The following is a 23118-nucleotide window of genomic DNA, read 5'->3' on the forward strand; positions in this document are numbered from 1 at the left end:
CAATGAAAAACAAAGGCCTACAACCTAGAATACTATACCCAGCAAAGCTCTCATTCAAAATGGAGGGTGAAATAAGGAGCTTCCAAGACAAAAGAAGGCTAAAAGAATACATCTCCACCAAACCAGCAATGCAAGAGATGCTAAAAGGTCTGCTCTAAGAAGATAAAGAAACAGAGAGAGACAGAGAAGAACACGAGTACAAAGGGGAAAAATGACAATGAATAAGTACTTATCGGTAATAACCTTAAATGTAAATGGATTAAATGCTCCAATTAAAAGACATAGGGTAGCTGAATGGATTAGAAAGAATGACCCACATATATGCTGTCTACAAGAGACCCACCTTAGAACAAAAGATCTACACAGACTGAAAGTAAAGGGATGGAAAAATGTATTCCAAGCAAATGGACATGAAAAAAAAGCCGGGGTAGCAATACTTATATCAGACAAAACAGATTTCACAGCAAAGTCCATAAAAAGAGACAAAGAAGGGCATTTCATAATACTTAAGGGAAAAATCCATCAAGAAGATATAACCCTTATAAATATATATGCACCAAACTTAGGAGCACCCAAATATGTAAGGAAACTTTTGAAAGACTCCAAGAAAGATATAGACAACAACACACTCATAGTAGGGGACTTTAACACCCCATTGTCAACAATGGACAGATCTTCGAAGCAAAGAAACACCAAAGATATGGAGGCACTGAACAACACTCTAGATCAAATGGACTTAGTCGATATATATAGAAGTTTTCACCCCAAAGAAGCAAAATATACATACTTCTCAAGTGCACATGGAACATTTTCAAAGATAGACCACATGGTAGGACACAAAACAAGCCTTAACAAATTCAAGAAAATTGAAATTATATCAAGCATCTTCTCAGATCACAATGGCTTAAAATTGGAAATCAACCTCAAGGAAAAAACTCAAAAACATTCAAACTCATGGAGAATGAATAACATGCTATTAAATAATGAATGGGTTAACAATGACATCAAGGAAGAAATCAAAAAGTTTCTGGAAACTAATGATAATGAACACACAACAACCCAAAACCTATGGGATACAGCGAAAGCAGTCCTAAGAGGAAAGTTCATAGCAATACAGGCCTACCTAAAAAAGCTAGAGGAATATCTAATAAAAAATTTAACCCTACAGCTACAAGATCTAGAGGAAGAACAACAAGCAAAGCCCAGATCAAGTAGAAGGAAGGAAATCATCAAGATCAGAGCAGAATTAAATGACATAGAGTCTAAACTAACAATTCAAAAGATCAACAAAAGTAGGAGCTGGTTCTTTGAAAAAATAAACAAAATTGACAAGCCTTTAAGCAGGCTCATCAAGAAAAAAAGAGAGAGGACCCAAATAAATAAAATCAGAAATGAAAGAGGAGAAATCACAACTGATACCACAGAAATACAAAGGATTATAAGAAATTATTATGAACAACTGTATGGCAAGAAATTTGACAACCTAGAGGAAATGGACAGATTCCTGGAAACCTATAGTCTTCCCAAACTGAATCAAGAAGAAGCAGAAAGTCTGAATAGACCAATAACAGCTAGTGAAATTGAAGCAGTAATCAAAAAACTCCCAGCACACAAAAGCCCTGGACCGGATGGCTTCACAAGTGAATTCTACAAAACATTTAGGAAAGAACTAACTCCTATCCTTCTCAGACTATTCCAAAAGATACAAGAAGAGGGAAGACTGCCAAACTCATTCTATGAAGCCAGTATAACCCTAATTCCAAAACCAGGTCAAGACACAACAAAGAAAGAAAACTACAGGCCAATATCGCTGATGAACATAGATGCTAAAATCCTCAACAAAATATTGGCAAACCGGATCCAGCAACACATTAGAAAGATCATACACCACGATCAAGTAGGATTCATCCCAGGGATGCAAGGATGGTTTAACATTCGTAAATCAATAAACGTAATACACCACATAAACAAAATGAAAGACAAAAACCACATGATAATATCAATAGATTCAGAAAAAGCATTTGATAAAGTACAACACCCATTTATGATAAAAACTCTCAGCAAAATGGGAATAGAGGGAGCATACCTCAACATAATAAAGGCCATATATGAGAAACCTGAAGCCAACATCATACTCAATGGGCAAAAACTGAGAGCATTCCCCCTGAGATCAGGAACAAGACAAGGATGTCCGCTCTCCCCACTCCTATTCAACATAGTCTTGGAAGTTCTAGCCACCGCAATCAGACAAGAAAGAGAAATAAAAGGCATCCAAATTGGAAAAGAGGAAGTAAAACTGTCATTATTTGCAGATGACATGATAGTGTACATAGAAAACCCTATAGACTCCACAAAAAAACTACTCGACCTAATAAGTGAATTCGGCAAAATAGCAGGATACAAAGTCAATATTAAGAAATCAAAGGCATTTTTATACACCAACAATAAAAACTCAGAGATAGAAACTGAAAGAAAAATTCAATTTACCATAGCAACAAGAAAAATAAAATACCTAGGAATAAACTTAACCAAGGAGGTAAAAGACCTGTACTCAGAAAACTACATAACATTGAAGAAAGAAATTAAAGAAGATACAAATAAATGGAAGCATATACCATGCTCATGGATGGGAAGAATCAACATCATTAAAATGTCCATACTACCCAAAGCAATTTATAGATTCAATGCAATCCCTATTAAAATACCAGCAACATATTTCACAGACCTAGAACAAATACTTCAAAAATTTATATGGAACCAAAAAAGAGCCCGAATAGCCACAGCAATTTTGAGGAAGAAGAACACAGTAGGAGGAATCACAATACCTGATATCAAACTATACTACAAGGCCACGGTAATCAAAACAGTCTGGTACTGGCATAAAAACAGACATATAGATCAATGGAACAGAATAGAGAGCCCAGAAATAAACCCAGGTTCATATGGTCAACTAATATTTGACAAAGGGGGAAAGAACATCAAATGGAGTGAAAAGAGCCTCTTCAACAAATGGTGTTGGGAGAACTGGACAGGGACATGCAAAAAAATGAAACTAGACCACCAACTTACACCATACACCATAATAAACTCAAAATGGATCAAAGACTTAAATGTAAGCCGTGATACCATAAAAGTCCTAGAGGAAAAAATAGGCAGGAAAATTTCAGATATCCCACGTAGCAACATTTTCACTGATATATCTCCTAAGGCAAGGGAAATAAAGGAAAGAATAAACAAATGGGACTACATCAAACTAAAAAGTTTCTGCTCAGCTAAAGAAAACATCAGCAAGATGCAAAGGAAACCAACCATATGGGAAAATATATTCGCCAATGACATCTCAGACAAGGGATTGATCTCCAAAATATATAAAGAACTCATACGACTCAACACCAAGAAGACAGACAACCCAATTAAAAAATGGGCAAAGGACCTGAACAAACACTTCTCCAAAGAAGACATACAGAGGGCCCATAGATATATGAAAATATGCTCAACATCACTAGCCATCAGAGAGATGCAAATAAAAACCACAATGAGATACCACCTCACACCAGTCAGAATGGCCATAATCAACAAATCAACAAACAACTTGTGCTGGAGAGGATGCGGAGAAACGGGAACCCTGGTGCATTGCTGGTGGGAATGCAGACTGGTGCAGCCACTATGGAAAACAGTTTGGAATTTCCTCAAAAAACTAAAAATGGAACTGCCTTTTGAACCAGCAATTCCATTACTGGGATTATATCCGAAAAATCCTGAAACACCAATTCAAAAGAACCTATGCACTCCAATGTTCATAGCAGCACTATTTACAATAGCCAAGTGCTGGAAACAACCTAAATGCCCATCTGTAGATGAGTGGATCAAAAAACTGTGGTACATTTACACAATGGAGTTCTATGTAGCAGAAAGAAAGAAGGAACTTCTACCATTTGCAACAACATGGATGGAACTAGAGAGAATTATGCTTAGCGAAATAAGCCAGGCAACGAAAGAAAAATACGTTATGCTGTCACCTATTACAGGAAACTAATGAACAACACAAACAAATGAGCAAAATTGAACCAGAGGTATGTAAACAAGGAGTAGACTAACAGTAACAAGGGGGGAGGGGGGAGGGAGAAAAGGGGGTAAGAAGGGGAAGTGTAAAATCAAAGAACATGTATAAATGACCCACAGACATGGGCAACTGAGTGGGGACTGAATGTGGGGGAAGGGAGGGGCAGGATACAGGGAAACAAGAGGGGAAAAAAAAAACAAAAAAGAGAGACAACTGTAATGGAAAAACAAACAAAAAAATTTTTTTTAGTGGGGGAAAATGAAAATATGAAGAATGGAAATGCCAGTTCAGTGAATATTAGGACAAAGATTTTCCTTCACGTTGTATATTTTTCTCCCTATTTGATCTCTCCAGAGTTTGGCATTCTAAACAAGTAAGTAATGACTTAAGTTTCTTTGCATAGACCTAATAAGACCAGTTGTTAATAGAGGTTCCTTTTTCTGAACAAGCCTTTGACTGGAATGTCAAGCCTAAAGGAGACATGCTTGGGCTCATGTTGTTACCAAAAGCCCTAAGGAACTGGGAATGACTTTCAACAGTAATAAAAGCCCGCGAAATAAAAGGCCTGCTGCCATGGTTGGTTGTGCGGTCCACAGCAATCTCTCCAGGGAAGGAACGAAGGTTGTTTTCCTGAAAGATGGCTAGAAGGGACCTTAAGGCACAATGGAAAACCAGAAAGACTTGGAAAGGACAGGTGTGTACAGGCAAGGATGAATGCCAGGTATGTGGCCCAGCTTCTGTGCACTGAAGAGCAGACTGAGGGCCACCCTAAATGTTCCTTGGGTAAGTTCCAGCAAAACAGAACTAAAGATCATAAGTGATCATTTGCTGCTCTTGTTATGCTTATGCAAATGAACAGGATAAATTAAAAATGGACTTAATGTAGTCCCTTTAAAGACAAGGAGAGTAATCTTAGGGAGAAAAATCAGTATTCAAGGAAAATCACAATGATCAGTGGCAGACTGTAAAGTAGGGCAGCTAACCATCTTAAAAGTTTCTTCTCATTTAAAAAATGGTTTCACTTGAAAATTAAACCATATCTGTGATATCACCAAAGAGATTCAAGTTGCAGGCAAGTAGAATGTCAAGTGCCTTGCAACTGTATGTCTTCCCAATAAGACAGTCTTACAGATTTAGAGACTTTTTTGTTGGTTATGTTACATAAATTAACATGTGTTTTCTGTTTTCAAAGGGCATAAGCCTATGACCGCATTACCTGAGTGATTGTCTGTATGCATAAGCCTCACTTAATCCTCTCTGCAGCGCTGCCTCCGGAGACTCAACAGTTTGGCTGAACTAAATGGCTGAGTTGGTGAAGAATGGGGTGGTCTGTGGGCTTCACTTTAAAACTGAATTCTCTTTTCTATCCTAATGGCTTGGACAGAAAGGGCCCAGAGGTCTGAGAGGGGGGAAACATAAACTATTTCCCTCAGCCCAAACTAAATAAAATGGGCAAAAGGGTTTTGGACAGGAGAGATGTGCCTAGCACACCTTCCTCCAAAGAAGCCCTTTTTTTTTTTTTTTTTTCTCCTAATGTGGAACATTGAAAAATTAATCCCTGCCTTTTGCCACCTAGTAGTTATGGATTGAATGATGCTTTTTAACCCTTTTTGCCAAATCTGTTGCCCCCAGAACACAACAAGGATGCCAGCCTGCTAAACCAAGCACGCCGTTGTCCGGAGACAGCCAACTGACCTGGAGTCTGCATGATCCTTCCCCATGTGGGAAGGCCACCCTCCCCTCCACACCCCCACTCTTATTAGGGATTTCTGGACCCAAGGGTAGGTAGGACGACGACCATGTCCAGCTTGAAGCAGCTAGAGGAGCTTGAGACCTTCGCCCATTGTCCTTTACAAGATTACAAAGGGTCTTAATATCTGAGAGGGAGGGATAGTTATTTTTTACGAACCATGGGTATGGACTTGGGGGGGGATGCTGGGGGAGGGAGATACTGGGTGGAGGGGAGTAAAGGGGAAAAAATTGGAACTACTGTAACAGCATAATCAATAAAATATATTTAAAAAAAAAAAAAAAAAAAAGAGTATATCATGGTGACAGTTCCTCTGTTCTCTCTGTTCCCTCAAAAGGGAATATGATTTTCATATGTGGAAGAAACGTAGACCATGGAATGAAATTAACTGGGTTTAAATTCAAATTTTTATTTGCCACTACATTAGTTCAAGTTACTTACTTGACAAGTTTTAGTTTCTTTATGGGGAGAGAGGAGAAGGAAATAACACAAAATATAAGCAATGTTTTGATTTTTGTGGGGACCAAAGGCAGTATCAAGTAAAAGGATCTGGCCGGTGGTTGGTTAATGTTACTTAATAAACCTTATTATCTAACCCACAAAAAAAAAAAAAAAAAAAAGTGGAGGTTAGGCACAGGCATAACAATATCAACTCCCCCTCAGCAAGTCGGAATCTGGCTAGGGAAACTACTGCCTAAAATGTAAACAATAAGACCAATATGGATCCATTTCTCAGGGATCTGGTAATGGATCATTTCTATCATGGAGGGGGCAATGATCTGTTCTCACTAAAGAAGACCATTTTCTGGATATGAAATTGACTTCCCTGGCAGCAATGCTTCTGCCAGCATCACCACTCAAGGATATAGGGAATGTTTTATTGATCTATAGTTTCCAGCCCAACAAGGGTTCTAACCCAGGAATTCACTTCACAGCAAAAGAAGTATAGCACTGGTATCATTTGTGTATACTATTACCCAGAAGCAGGTAGCCTGACAGAACAGGGGAATGACGGGCTGAAGACAGTTATGATACAGGCTGGGAGACAACACTCTCAAAGCTTGGTGTTCCACTTTAAATGGTGTGGTATATGCTTTTCATCAGTAATCAAAACACAGTGGTTATTTCTTATGCTGCCAGAAAACATAGATATGAGAATTAAACAGTGGTAGTGGTTTGTTTTCTGCAACTTGGGCTTCGGTGGTTCAGAGATCCTAGTTCCCAAGAATGTAATGTTCTCCCAGTACTTCCACTTAATTAGAATTTGCATCAACTAGCAAAGAAGGGGGTGCTAGCTGGGGTGACTGGTCCTGATTACCAAGAAGAAAATGAAGTTGCTGCTACACAATGAACTATCTTCTGGGGCATGCCCAATAATAAAAGTTAATGGAAAACTACAACCAATTCTTTTTAAAAGACAGGTCCACCGAGGATTCTGATTCTTCAAGAATGAATGTTTGGGATGTCCCACCAGGTAAAGAACCTTTAGTAGTTGAAGTGTTGGCATAGGAAATACAGAATAAATAGTGGGGGTGGGGGGAGAGGACTAACATCAGCCATGGCCTTATGACCAGTAATAGAAACAAAGGACTGTAGCAGCATGCGTGCGTGTGCACAGACGCACATGAAAGTCTCCTCTTATAGTTTGTACACTGATACTATCAACATCACCCTAGCAGTGACATCACCATAATAATGGCATCAGATTTATTTCAGCCATTGGAGTTAGCATCTAACTTCTTTTAATACTTTAAAAAAGAAAAAGAAACAAAAGCTTCTGCATCCCATCAGATGTACCAGTATCAGATGAGCAGGACTTCTTTCTTACAGGTCTGGGGTCAAGTTCTTAAGGCCCTTCCTCTGAGATTAAAAATTTTGTTAACCTCAACTTCTCCCAACCTCTTTCCTTTCTCCTCCCAGTACTAGAAGGGATTTTTTGCCCTTCAGTGGTCAGCAGGGAACTCTCCTGAACAGACCTGCCCAGGAGCTGGCCTCCTGAAGTGGGTGGATTGAACCTGACCCACACAATCCTAGTTCTTCTGTCACCCTGCTTAGGGGATGCTGCACCTATAAGTCTGCTCTCACCCTAGGATCCCTTCCTTGTTGACCAGCAGGACTACCCCCGCATCTAAGCCTGGTGGTCCAAGTGTTTCCTGCAGTCATTATATCTGGGTTGTACTGGTATCCCCTTTTTTGCTGTTTGAACCTGCTCCGCTTCTGTGTAACTGATTCCCAACCTGAAATTCTCTGTTTGAAACTTCTAGTGTGCTTTTTTCTTTCCTCTTTACCAAACCCTAACTCTAGGAGATAGCTTAACATTTCTAATAAGAGCAGACTATTTGGTGTGGTTGTCAGCCACAAAGAAGGTTTTTAAAAGTTATCATTTGAGAATTTGCCCGTAATTACTCTATTTCAAGATCAATTAAAAATGAATTTACATTAGTTTTCTTACTAGCAATCGAGAGAGAGAGGAAAAGAGACTAGCAGTTAATGAATGAACATATCAGTTTTGACTAATGTTCAATGACATTCAAAGAGTGCAAAGTTATCCATAATTATACACTCAGGAAAGGTATCTTTAAGATTTTTCAGGACTTCCAGCCAAGATGGAAGCCTAGACAGACACGCTGCGTCTCCCTCCACAACTAAGAAGGAATACAACTACCTCAAAACTAGAAACAAACAGAAGTTCCAGAAAATCAAACTGCATGGAAGTCCAGCAAACAAAGATGTAAAGAAGAAATACTCATCCAGACAGGTAGGAGGAGTGGAGCCAGGGCAGAGAGGATGTGGTGTGGTGGTGGCGGCAGCAGGCTGGCAGAAAGCATAGTCACACGTTTTAAAAAAGTCAGAAAGGACACCTGAAGAGCATTCCCAGCTCCTCACCGGACCTCGCAGCCCACGGTCCCAGCACTAGGGAAAATCAAGACTCATGCTTCTGACTATGCAGACCAGTGGGGTTTGGAGCGGAGGCAGAAACCGCCTGTCTCTCAGCAGAGTCCTCTTGTTTAAAGGGCCGCCAAGGTCCTAGAACGTCAGCAGACCCACCCACTCTGGGAACGACAGCCAAGGCAGCAGCTAGAGAAGCGCCAGACCAGTGCAGAAGTGGGAGAGGTGCCTGGAAAAGGGGCAAGTGCTGGGCAGGCGGCATTGTTCCCTCTCAGACCCCTCCCCCACATACAGCGCCACAACATGGTGAAACAGGTCACCCTGTGCTGACAAATCCCTAAGGCTCCGCCCCTTACAACATAACAGGAATGACAGCTCTACCTGGGAGGCAAACAAACACAGGAGCCTGTCAGAATGAGGAGACAGAGAAGTATGGCTCAAAAGGGGGAACAGATCAAGGTTCCAGAGGGAGAACTAAGCGATGAGGAGATAGCCAACCTAACAAACGAGGATATAGCCAACCTAACAGATGCAGAGTTCAAAACACTGGTGATAAAGATACTCACTGGCTTCACAGATATGCTTGAGCATGGCAAACGCATAAGAGAAGAATGAAGGCTATGCTAAGTGAAACGAAGGAAAATCCACACAAAACCAAAGGTGAAGGGAAGGAAACCGGGGTTCAAATCAATGATTTGGAACATAAGAAGAAGAAAAAAAACAGTCAACCAGTGCAGAATGAGGAAGCAAAAATTGAAATAATGAGGAAAACTTCCCAAATTTTGTGAAGGAGATGGCCATACAGGTCCAGGAAGCATGGAGGGTCCCAGGTGGACTGGACCCAGAGGGGACCACACCAGGACGTATCATGACTGAGATGCCAAAGGTGAAAGATAAAGAGAAGAGTCCTTGGGGCAGCAAGAGAGAGGCAGAGAGTTGCCTACATGGGGGCTTCTATAGGACTATCAGCTGATTCTCAGAGGACACTTTGACACTTTGCAGGTAGGAAGGGACTGGCAAGCAGTATTCAATGTGATGAAAGGCAACCTGCAACCAGGATTACTTTCTCCAACAAAGCTATCATTTGGAATGGAAGGGAAGATGAAGTGCTTCCCAGACAAGGTGAAGCTAAAGGACTTCACCATCACCAAGCCATTATTATATGAAATGTCAAGGGGACTTACTTAAAAAAAGATCAAAACTATGAACTCTAAAATGACAACAAACTCACAACTATCAACAACTGAATCTAAAAAATAAAAACAAAAGCCAACTAAGCAAACCAGAATAGGAACAGAATCATAGGTATGGGGATCATTTGGAGGGTTATCAGCTGGGAGGGGGAAGGGGGAGAAATGGGGAAATGGTGCAGGGACTAAGAAGCATAATCGGTTGGTACAAAATAGACAGGGGAAAGTTAAGAATAATATAGGAAAGGGTGAAGCCAAAGAACTTATATGCATGACCCATGGACATGAACTAAGGGGGGTGGGGCTGTTGGAGGGAAGGTGGGGACTGGGCAGAGGAGCGCAAAGGGGAAAAAAATTGGAACTACTGTAATAACATAATCAATAAAATATACTTTAAAAAAAAAGATTTTTCATTTTAGGATGAAGACTACCATCCTTTAATTTGACCTTCTCAGCATTCTTTTTCTAGTTAATCAATAACTTAAGATGTAAATTGTAATTGAAGGAGAAATTTTAAATTAAAAAAGAATTTTAAAAAGACACTGATTGGTTAAGGGAAACTTTACAGAGAAATCTGTTTTAGACCTCGACTTCCACTAGAGAAGGATTCTTAGCGTTACTCAACTTTCCTTTACCAACCACACAGGTCCTTGGAAGGCAGTGAACAACAGCAAAGTAAACATGAACTCTGAACTTATTTCAATTTTTAAAAGTTCATCTCATGGTAAAATCTCTAGGTACAAAAAAGTACATGTGTTTAAAAGATAAATTTTGTGTTTAAAAACCAAATATTTTAAATGGGCACCAGAGAAAACAACAAATAGAAACTAACTGGCCAAAATGGATGTTTGAAAACAAGTCCTGTCTTCACTAGGTTTCCTAAAAAAATTAAACAATGGACAAAGAAACATGTAGTACATCTGTCTGGGTAATATAATAAACAGGAATAGATAAATACAACCCAGTTGGTCAGTGAGTAAAACTACACTGTTAATTCATAAAATTTTAGAAAACATAGGATCTTCTCTCTTTTAGGAATTTCTTGTAATTCATTAACACTTCTTTCTATAATAATATCTGCCTTTACTCACTTACAACTAAAATAATAACTGTAAAAACAAAGCTCTGAGAGAAGATGTTATATACATGTATTAAATTTCAACTCTTTTACCCAAAAAGGAAAACTCTTAAGACAAAAGTTGTGACATGCCTGGCTTACTGACCTTGAAGAAGACAGAGCAATGTAAGAAAAAGCATGGTTTTTAAAAGGAAACAATCCAGTCTTCACTACCTACTACACTTGTGACCTTGAGCGAGTCTATGTAAACTCTCTAACCCTGAGTTTCCTCATTTATGATACATGATTTATCTCTTAAGGTCTGTAATGAGTATTAAAGGAAAATATGTCACAGTGAGTTAAACATTAAAAAAAAAAGTTAAGTTTCTTTGCTGTTAAATTTTATGGGTACATTAAAAACCAAATTCCCAGTTTTAAACTCAACAAAAATCTGATTTCAAGAAAAGTTATAAAGCACAGGAATTGGGCTCTTCTCCCTCCAAAAATAATTCTTAAAAAAAAAATCTTTTTGGTAACTCTTTTCTCTGTTGAGGTATAAAATGACAAATTAAGGGTCACTTGTATTCACTTGTATTCAACTTTATTACAAAAGTCAAATATACAAAACAAAGATCCTTTCACCTGCCGACATACATCATTGCTAGCATTTTGTCTTCCACTTTCAGTGCTTTAGCCTATGAGAAAGTATAAATAGCCTTCTTTCATTTTCCTCTGGTCAGTAGCCATACAGAAGAATTTTCAGTTACATCAAATCCACAGAGGTTTCAAAGGTGAAGAAGAAATGTTAGTAGGAAGGAAAATACTTGAAGACTATTACTAGATACAACTGACTTTCTCTGTGGACATAACTCATTCCTTTAATTTAACAAGCAAACAAAACCAAAAATCCACTCTAATGAAAGTTAAACCCTAAGTATTATAGTAACCTTAAAAGAAATCAATTCAGTACTAAATACCTAGTTATAAAATACATTAAGCAAAAATATCAGCTGCAACAAGGGAGATGGGATGTTTCCAGGGATGAGGAAATTTCTACAGTTCGCCCATAGCAAATACTATTAAATGTAAGATATATGCAGTATGTACTCAAAACCCAGCAGCTGAATCCACAAGGGTTTAGCAAGCAAAAATTTTGGCACAAAAAGTAGAATAACATTTACTCAAGAATAAAACTGGAGCCATATTTAGCAGTCTAAAACTTTCTTAACCAAGAAAAAAAATGATCATGAAGGAGGCTCCTATAATCATCTGGTTTGCTTTCTAGACAAGGTTAGAATTTAATGCTTTTGGACCCACCCCACCCCCCCAAAAAATCAAAACAGGCTTTGGATATCAGCTGCACTTACTCTGGATGAAATTCTTTCTGACAGTTTTAAAGGAAGGTTGGAGGATAAGTCTGTTTATCATTGCTTTCACCTAAAAACCATTAATCACTAAGGGTGGTACAGGTACCACATAGAATTTTGCTTCCTTTCTAAATATACATAGTTTCCTATGAAGTACAGCACATTTTGCTTTTCCTGGTGAGTTTTTTGATGTTTTTGCAACAGCACTTTTCTTCCTTTCCAAAACAACCTCATTCCTAATGTGCTGTTTCTGTTTGCCTCATCTGCACTTTTAGCAGATCACGCTTCAGTGACTTAGAAATCCCAGCCACCAAAATTCAAGCCAAAGTTTGAATTGAGAAGGGGGGAGGGAATCAAGCAATTAAACTACACTTGGAAGGCAGAATGGTTTTACCTCCTTTGACTTTACAGTGTGCTCTTTTAATTCAAAACCAGAGTCTTTGATTTTAAGGAGAGAAAAGTTAGGAATTTATTTTTAATTTAAGAAGTTATTTTGTAACTATTATAGTTCTCTTGGCATCATCTTTCAATTTTACTTCCTGGCAATGACACAAAACCACAAAGACCATTCCACATGTTAATACTGGATTCTTCAGGTAAAATAGTTCAGTGCTCTGGGAAGCTTCATTATTAAGGACTTGCTGAAATTATGACAAGTTATCATGCACTTAATTTAGAAACCAAAAGAAAGGAAAAAAAGAATGTAGTAAAGTTGGAGATAAAGCCTGTATAGAGAGATGATAACCATGCTCTCAGGCTATTGAAACATATAACATTTTCTCACTACCAATGATTTAAAGGATTCAGATCCTTCCATTTTATAAATTAGAAGAAAAAGTTTTCTTCTAAAAATAGAGTTTTCTTAAAAGTAAAATGGAATCACCTTTAAAAATGATATCACCCAATCTGAAATAACATCATATGCTTAAAAGTTGAGACTTTAGCTCTGGCCAGTTAAGACTCAGTTGGTTGGACTTGCCCCTCAAAGCGAAAGGTCACCAGTTCAATTCCCAGTCAGGGCACATGCCTGGGTTGTGGGCCAGGTCCCTGGCTGGGGCACATGCGAGAAGCAACCAACTGGTCAATGTTTCTTTCACAAATCGATGCTTCTGTCCTTCCATTTCTCCCTCCCTTCCCCTCTCTCTTAAAAGATAAATACAATCTTAAAAAGTTGGGGCTTTAGGAAATTAATATAACAAAAATTCTGAAAGAACAGTAATTATATTAAAATGAATTTATACAACAGAGATCAAATCCTCTATCGAAAAGTGAAACAAATTAACAACTGTCTTTTTTTTTTCTGCTTTGCTAAATTCTCACCTTACCTCTAAGCACCTTATAACATACCTTTGTAGAATGCCATTTTCCTGGGGTATTACACCATTGATAGCTGCCTGTAAAGAGGAAACAGAAGTCCATTTAATGAAGCAGAAAAATATTCAGGAGTGGGTTGCAGTGGGGTGGTGAACATTATTAAGGAAAATAAATATATTTTGAAAATGCTAAACAAAATACTAAATGTTTCCTTAATGATACAAAATATTACCTATTAAATATTTCTGCTTCTCTATAGTAAAACTATGCTTTAGAAGATTTAAAAACATATATTTGGCATAATATATCCCCAAATTTTGAGTCATAAAAAGCTTAATTTCCACAGTCCTCATTCAAACAAAACACCCACAAAACCAGTGTGTAAGGATGTCAAAACAGTAAAATCAGTACCTTTGAGTAATCTTTTTAATATTAGTTTCTCCCTCAGGTTGAGAACAAGATATAAAATCACAAATGGAAAACTCCAATAAGAATTTTAAAATTAGCTCAGGAATTAAATTCATTCCTTGTTCTTATAATCATTATTCTTTTTGAAAAGAACATTTAGGAGGAAAAAACAAAGGGGCAAAGTTCTTTCACAAACACAATACCATGATATTATTAGCTGACAAAAGGAGGCAGGAGCATCGCTGAGGAAGTTATGGAAAACATTCCTAAAACTGGTCTCTAAGCTAACAAGTCACCAATTGCTTAGAACACAGCACAAGTGTGACATGATATGGAAATTTCTGAAGGCTACTAAGCAAGGAGGCTGTTACATCCTAGACTGTGGGCAGTTCACTGCAGGGTAAGAGAGAAGACTGACAGGGAAAAAATAACATCTATCCAACTTGGTCTTTGCATCGTAACAATTTCTTCCTTCTCCTTCCCCATCTATGTCCACATCAAAATGGGGGGAGAAAAAAAAAAAGTAACACCTCAATGTTTTATCAGCTGTCTGGAAATCAATTGCCGAAAGAAGTTGTGTATTTTGTGAAACATTAACTTAAATATTTGCCAGAGGTGGGTCGAGTTTACAATGTTATACTGTGGGATGGAAATAAAGTAGAGTAAAAAGTGTTTGCTGTGAATTTTGAGAATTGTAATGCTCTACAGGCAAAAAAAGAAATTCACAGATTAATATAGATAGTAGATGTCACAGCCCTGACAACTCTGGAAGCTCAATAAATTCTTTGAGTCAAGCAAATGCTAAAATCAGTTTTCAAAGCCACAAATTCAATGGAGGCATCTCTGCCAAGTGCCAGGTCAATTATCCCTTTTCTTTGACAGCAATAGTTCCACATTCAGTATCTCCTTTGCTAAAAAATAGAAAATGGTAAGAGAATGTTCAATGGTGCTGGAAAAGAAAATACCATACTTTGGAAAGATTTTCTTCAAATTTTCACTAGAGAATGCTAACTTATAATGGAAAAGACACCAAGGACTTATAAAGTCCAAGGTTTGAATCTAGACTCTCTCGTTGATTAATCTGATGATCTTAATATATTCTATATTCACTGAATCTCCCGAGCCTCAGGTTTCCTCATCTGCACAATAGCTAATACTACAACCTCAGCCAAAATGGGCTTTTTTGTTCTTCAAGGCATCAAGTTCTTCTACTTCTCAGATCCTTTGAAGATACTATATCTGTTTGCAATGCCCTTTCCCCATTCTTTGTCTGGCTAAATCTTAATAATTGTAATCAAGGTGTCTATTAAATTTTTTTTTAATTTTTTTCTCTGATCAACCCCCTTTATAAGTACATAGAATCCTTTACTTTTCCTTCATATAATTACTAGTAATTTATTTGGAGGTTATTTGTTTTATGTCTGCCTCTCTCACTAGACTATAGGCTCCATTATGGAAAAAATAATATCTATTTGTTCACCTCTTAATCCCAGTTACCTCGCACAGTGCCAGCACATAAAAGATGTTCAATGATTATTTGTTAAATGAAGGATGCTAGGAGCTCAAGGAAAAGCCACCAGTCGAGACCTGAGGAAGGCTCAGAAAAAGCTTCCTGGGTGAAACAACGTCTCAATGAAGACTGAAGGATAAGTGAAAAGTAGTACTAGTCTTTGGTAGATATGTTTTTACTTCCACTGGGTAAATTCCGAGAGTGGAACTATGGGATTGTATGGTACTAGTTTAACTTTATAGAAAACTGTCACTGTTTCCAAAGTAGTTGTACCATTTTACAGTCACATTAGCAATGCATGAGAGATCTAGTCCTCCAAATCCTCACTATCATTTGGTGTTGTTAGTCTAACTTCAGCCATTTTAGGGTGCTAGAAGTGGATTTCTTTGTGGTTCTCTTTTCACAAATCACTATTATTGATGATAAAATAAATTCATTTTAAGTGTAGAATTTGATAAGTTTTGAAAGATGTATGCATCATCCCTAAATTTCCCTGTAGTCCCTCCCCTATCATTCCCCACAAACCCCAAGTAACTCTTGATACGCCTTCTTTAACTAGAGATGAAATTAGTCTTTTCTAGAGTTTCATGTACATGAAATGAAATGATATAGTATTTTCTCTTACATATCTGACTTCATTTAGCTTAATGTTTTTGAGATGTACCTATGCAGTAAAATGTATCTATAGCTCGTTCCTTTTTATTGCTGTGTAGTATTCCATTGTATCCAATGGTATACCCAAAACAACATTTGCCTGTTGGGCATTTGGGTTACTCCTAGGAACTGGGTATTGTAAATAAAGCTGCTATGAGTATTAGTGTTTAAGTATTTTGGGGTATGTTTTCATTTCTTTAGAAAAATGCTTAAGATTATAATTGCTAGATTAAATGTTTACCTTTTAGTTTTGTAAAACTACCAAACAGTGTGACTTTGGTCATATAAACTTGACTACTCTAAGATTCAGTTAACTTGTCTATAAATTGGAGGTAATATCACCAACTTACTTCACAAGGTGTTTTAAAGATTAAATGAGATAATACAAAATATAAATGTCAGCCACCATAATTATCCATTGCCATTATATAGTGTTTTTGTTTTAATCTGTATTGTTACATGCTATATACCAGTGATGCATAAATGTCTGGTTCATGCTGGGTGAGAAATCCAGATATACTTAAATCCTGCTCCTAAATCATTCAAATTCAGGTGGTCTGGAACGGGACCCAGAAATTTCCATGTACCATCCTCCCCCCACCCCCAACTCCCCAAGTGACTGTGATGCACAGCCAGATTTGGGAACAACTATAGACAGTTTATAGAATAAACTTTAGAGATTTATATAGAACTTTTTACTCTGCCATTCCATATAGATATGTATTCTTTCCCCCTAAATTCTTTATTATCTTAGAAGTTACTTAATGTCTAAAGGCATAGATCTTTCATAAATTCATGTCATTAAATATGTTCGAAGTGAGGACTCTTGAGATAGAAAGCTATTGCATTCTAGCTCCATCATTTACTGTTGTGTAACCTTGAGAAAGTTACTTAATTTCTTGCTGCCTCAGTTCTCTCACATATAAAATGGGGTTGTGATAACAGTTTTTGTTCACTGAGTTTTTATGAAACTTGTTAACATATAAAATGTTTCAGTGATATTTGATACATAGTAAACTACTCAGTAAAGGTAAGCTGCTTTTACTCTAACTATTGCCATACTAAAATTTATATTTGTTTAAAATCACAAACCATTTTTAATCACAAACTATTGAAAGCAAGGAATGGGAGCTATAATAAATATAAATGTTTCCACACAACACTTAACCAGTTGCACACAACTTATTTCTAAAGATGTTTCCTCTCTTCACTATTTAGATAATGTTCTACCATCACCAAAATACTCTTATCAGTTACAGATAAGATGATGAAACAAAGTTGAAAAATAGTCAGTAATTTAACAGTCCTACAACTAACTCTAAAAACTTAAATTTCTTTTTATTAACCCTGCCATTTATTTTTACAGTACAGAAGAATTCCAATTGGCAATCCTAAAACAGCTCCTAATGGCCAAATATTTGATTTTAGTAATTTCTACTTTGATTATTTTTTTTAAGGAAAAGGAAACAGAAAGCAGAACAATTTAAGAAATGTAACCATTCTATAATCTGTTCTTCAACAAATGTAAAAAAAATGTTCACCAAATCCCTTCAAGTAGTTATCACTACATAAAATAGCCCAACATACAGAATCAAGACTGGTGTAGAACAAATTTAAAACACAATAAATAAGAGGCAGATCCTGAGACTAATAATGGTACATACCTGAGACTCACCCTTATCAAATAAATATCTATGAATGAAAAGAAAAAACATCAAACTGGGAGAACCACATAAAAAACCTCGCCCTGGCTGCTGTGGCTCAGTGGATTGAGCGTCGGCCTACGAGCCAAGTGTCACTGGTTCGATTCCCAGTCAGGGCACATGACTAGGTTGCACGTCAGGTCCCGAGTCGGGGGCACAAGTGAGAGGCAACCACACAGTGATGTTTCTCTTCCTCTCTTTCTCCTTTCTCCTCTCTCTAAACAAATAAATAAATAAATTTTTTTTTTTTTAAAAGCCTCAGTGCTACCCCAACCAGATCCTCCCAGTGCTTAAAGAACAAGTCCAAATTCATTAGCCTGGTATTACAAAGGCTTCAACTTTCCTTTCTGGCCTTTTTACAGATTTCTCCTAAAGGAGTCTTTTCCAGTCAAATCGTTTGACCCACTGACTTCAGAGTACCTTGCACTTTCATTATTAATAAAAGGTTTTATTCTTCTTAAGATTAACACTGTGGAAAGCAAAGGAAATTTTTCTAAACAAACTTAAAGGTTGGTAAGAATGAAATGTAGTCAAACCTTACTTATATATTTCAATAGAGTAAGTTAATTTCTAGATTCAATTCGCAAGCTGAAACCTGAAAAAGACAAAAATGTCTGAAGGTAAGCAAAGCCTACAAGTCATATCTGCTTTATGTTACAAGAAGCCACATAAGGAGAGCACTCTGCCACTTTGTTACTAAAGTCCTAAATATAAGCTGCCTACAATTTGAGGTTGATGAACATCTAAGATCAATTTAATTCCAGAAAATAGGTTGCAATTACTCTATGCAAGAACTGTACTAGGTATTGTGGATAACATATGGAGACGACAGACCCAACCCTTGGGAAACCAAGAGCAGAATATAATACAATATTAAGCAAAACATAGAAAGTGTCCATCTCAATGAATGGCAACTCCATTCCTCCAGTTGGTCCAGCAAAAAATCTTGCGCTTATCCTTGACTCCCTCTTTCGCTCACTACTCCTGGGTGCTGAAATGTTAAAACACATCCAGAATCTGATCACATTGCACTGCTACCATTCTAGTCCAAGCCTCTATCTCCTCTCTCTTCCATTGTTGCAAAAGTCTTCTGATTTCCTTGTTTTGCCCTTGTTCACCTTCAGTGTATTCTCTTAAGAGTGGCCATACTGACGTTATTAAAATATAAGTCAGATCATGTCAAACCTCTACTCAAAATCTTCCATTGGCTTTACTCTGAGATAAAAGGACAACATCCTTATGATATTTAAGTCCTCTCATTACTGAAATCTAATTTCACCTCCTCCTCCATTCCTGAGCCACACTTGCCTTCTTGATGTTCCAGGAAAATGCCAGGCCTGGTTTCCCACATAAGGTTCTCTGTGGTTACTATTTCTCTGCCTGAAAGGTTCTTGCCCTCAGATATGCATATGGTAGCCACTAGCCCCATGTGGCTAATGATCACCTGAAGTACAGTCAGTGTGATCAAGGAAATGCATTATAATTTAATAAGTAACATAATTATTAATAAGTTAAATTCAAATAACTACATGGGGTTAGGGGTAAGTTATTTTCCTAAAACTTGCCCAAAGAGGAAATTATCCTGTAGTTGAGTCTGTCCTTATAATTGTTTCATTTTTGAAGAATAACAAATTCTTTAGAAAAGACATGGAACCTAAAACAACTTCAGGCAATACTAGTTTTAGACACTGAAACAGGTTACCTTATGGAATCAGTTAAAAAGAAGGGCAAAGAAACTCAACACAGATTTCATTATTATTTGGGGGTATATAAGCTCACAATTAAAACTTTATATGCCATTATAAATAAGCCTGTCCAAGAGTACTTGAGACTTCCACCCAAGACAGAGGCATAGGTAGACAAGCTTCGTCTCCTTGCACAATCATAAGAAGGACTGCGCTGCAACTACATCAAAACAAAAAACAACCAGAATTCCCAGAAACTCAAGCTGTATGGAAATCTGACAACTAAGGATTTAAAGAAATCATATTCATCCAGACAGGTAGAGGGGCAGAGATGGGGAGCCAGGGGGAGGAGGCAAGGCAGCGGCTATGACCGGCAGAATGAGCAGTCCCGTATTTACATGTGGCAGATAAAAGCCAGGAGGGACACCTGGAGAGGGATCCCAGCCCCAGGCTACACAGCATAGCTCACAGTCCCAGCGCCAGGAAAATAAAGCCTCATGGCTTCTGACTGTGAGAACCAGTGTGTGTAGGGGAGGCAGAAAACTGCCGGTCTCTCGGGAGACTCTGTTTAGAGGGCATCGATGGTCCTAGAACATAGGCAAACCCAATCACTCTAGGAACCATCACCAGGGCAACAGCTAGAGGGACACCAGTCTCACACGAGAAGTGGGTAAAGTGGCTGGAAATAGGACAAGTGCCAAGCAAGCAGCATTGTTCCCTCCCCAATCCCTCCCCCACATACAGCACCACAAAGGAGTGAAAGGGGTTGCCCTATACTTACAAACGCCTAAGGCTCTGCCCCTTACAACATAACAGGTGCAGTAGCTCTACCTAATGCACAGAAACAAACAGAGGAAGGCTACCAAACTGAGGAGACAAAGAAGTATGGCCCAAATGAAAGAACAGATCAAAACTCCAGAAAAAGAACTAAATAAAATGGAGGTAGACAACCTATCAGATGCAGAGTTCAAAACACTGGTGATAAGGATGCACAGAGAAATGATTAAGTATGGCAAATGCATAAGGGAAGAAATGAAGGATACACTAAGTGAAATAAAGAAAAATCCACAGGAAACCAACAGTGAAGGGAAGAATGCCAGGATTAAAATCAATGATCTGGAACATAAGAAAGAAATAAACAGTCAACCATAACACAATGAAGAAACATGGATTCAAAAAAACAAACAGAATTTAAGAAGACTCTGGAATATCTCCAAAAGTGCCAACACCTGAATCATAGGGGTGCCAGAAGGAGAAGAGGAATAGCGAGAAATTGTAAACTTACTTAAAAAAATAATGTTGGAAAACTTCCTTAATTTGGGGAAAGAAACAGACATACAAGTCTGGGAAGCACAGAGAGTCCCAAACAAGTTGGACCCAAAGAGGACCACACCAAGACACGTCATAATTAAAATGCCAACGGCTAAAGAGAGAATCTTAAAAGCAACAGGAGAAAAGAAGAGAGTTACCTACAAAGGAGTGCCCATAAGACTGTCAACTGATTTCTCAAAAGAAACTTTGCAGGTAAGAAGGGACTGGCAAGAAATATTCAAAGTGATGAAAAGCAAGGACCTAAAATAACCTAGATTACTCTATCCAGGAGAGTTATCATTTAGAATCAAGGGCAAATAAAGTGCCTCCCAAACAAGGTAAACCTAAAGGAATTCTTCATCACCAAGCCCCTATTATATGAAATGTTAAAGAGACTTATTTAAGAAAAAGAGAATCAAAACTATGAACAGTAGCCCTGGCTAGTGTGGTGGACTGAGCACTGGCCTGCAAATCAAAGGGTTGCCAGTTCAATCCCCAGTCAGGGCACATGACTGGGTTGTGGGCCAGGTCCCTAGTTGGGGATGTATGAGAGGCAACTACACATTGATGTTTCTTTCCCTCTCTTTCTCTCTCCCTTCCCTTCTCTCTAAAAATAAAAATATAGCCCTGGCTGGTGTGGCTCAGTGGACTGAATGCTGGCCTGCAAATCAAAGGGTTGCTGGTTCAATTCCCAGTCAGGACATGTGTCTGAGCTGCAGGCCGGGTCCCCAGTTGGGGCCCACGAGAGTCAACCACACATTGATGTTTCTCTCCCTCTTCTTTCTCTCTCCCTTCCCATCACTCTAAAAATAAATAAATAAAATTTTTCTTAAAAAAACAAAAAACCTCTATTTAAAAATAAAAATATATAAAATCTTTTTAAAAACTATGAACATTAAAATGATAACAAACACAACTATCAACAACTGAATCTAAAAGAACAAAAACAAAACAAACTAAGCAAACAGCTAGAACAGGAACAGAAGCATAGATCTGGAGATCATATGGAGGGCTATCAGCGGGCATGGGAAAGGGGGAGCATGGGGGAAATGGTACAGAGATTAAGAAGCATAATTGGTAGGTACAAAATAGACAGGGGGATGGTAATAATAGTAAAGGAAATGGAGAAGCCAAAGAACTTATATGTACAACCCGTGTACATGAACTAAGGGAGCAGGAGATTGCTGGAGAGAAGGGGTTACCTGGAAGATGGGGGCAAAAGGGGGAAAAGTTGGGACAACTGTAATAGTGTAATCAATAAAATATACTTTAAAAAATCCTATATAACAATTTTTTAAAAAGGCACTTGAAAGGTTTTCATCATAAAGCTCATGAATAATAAATAAGTTTGTGACTTAAGAGATTAAAATTCCTAGAAAAGGTACTATCACCAGACTTTAAAGTGCTCTATCTCAAATCACTTCAGCAAAGATTTAGATCATGTGCTCTACAAAATTGAGAGACTAACTCTGGTAATGAGGAAGACACTAATATTTAAAATGCATGTGAAGGACTGAATGTAAACTGATTGAAAAAAATTTTTATTTTTGCATATTAAAAAAACAAAAAATAAATACAATGCATGTTAAGGGTTTGAATAATGTTTCATAAAATTAAGATAAAGTAGTATTTTTAAAGTGACATTTTTATATTAAATATAGGTTATAAGTCGTCGTCGGCAGCCATCTGTCTCGAGAGACGATGGTGTAGCTTCTCAAGAGTCCATCTGCACCGCCGAGAATGGTTGTGCAGTCCGACTCGGGAGTGACACGGTATCTGTCTCCTCCCATGTCGAATCGACATCTTGCGATGACGCTGGAGTGTCCTCTCCAGTGAAACTGAAGCTACAGAGCCTGGGCAGGGTGATATGGAGGGTCTGCTGTTGCCCATGCAGCAGACCCCCCCTCTCTTCGCAGCTGAAGGGTCCAAGGGAAAGACGGAGTCAATACAGCTTGGTTTCAGGTGCGCCGCAGGAGTTGCCGGTGTTGACTACAACGTCAAACCGCCTTAGGGACTCCGGCTCCGGATTTTCTGTCGGGGTTTACTCCCTTAGCCTTTCCCCTGAAGAGGTATGCCGCAAGGCAGCGGAGGTTTTTTGGAGTCAGAGTTTTCCTTCTCTGATGTGCCCTGACTGGAAGATCGAACGAGCGACACTTAGCTCGCAGGCCGACGCTCAATCCACTGAGCCAAACCAGCCAGGGTTATTAAATATATATG

General features: G+C 38.2%; 1 protein-coding gene across 1 annotated transcript in view; it reads right to left on the reverse strand.

The window, feature by feature from the left end:
• FAF1 (Fas associated factor 1) overlaps positions 1-23118 on the reverse strand; it is a 396465-nt gene that overhangs the window by 303510 nt on the left and 69837 nt on the right. Inside the window, exon 3 of the mRNA XM_090269431.1 lies at positions 13664-13710. Coding sequence (XP_090125557.1) covers positions 13664-13710 — 47 coding nt within the window. The remainder of the gene's footprint in view (positions 1-13663; positions 13711-23118) is intronic.

Source organism: Furipterus horrens, unplaced genomic scaffold (assembly GCF_987537825.1).
Source record: "Furipterus horrens unplaced genomic scaffold, mFurHor1.1.pri manual_scaffold_3, whole genome shotgun sequence".
NCBI lineage: Eukaryota > Metazoa > Chordata > Mammalia > Chiroptera > Furipteridae > Furipterus > Furipterus horrens.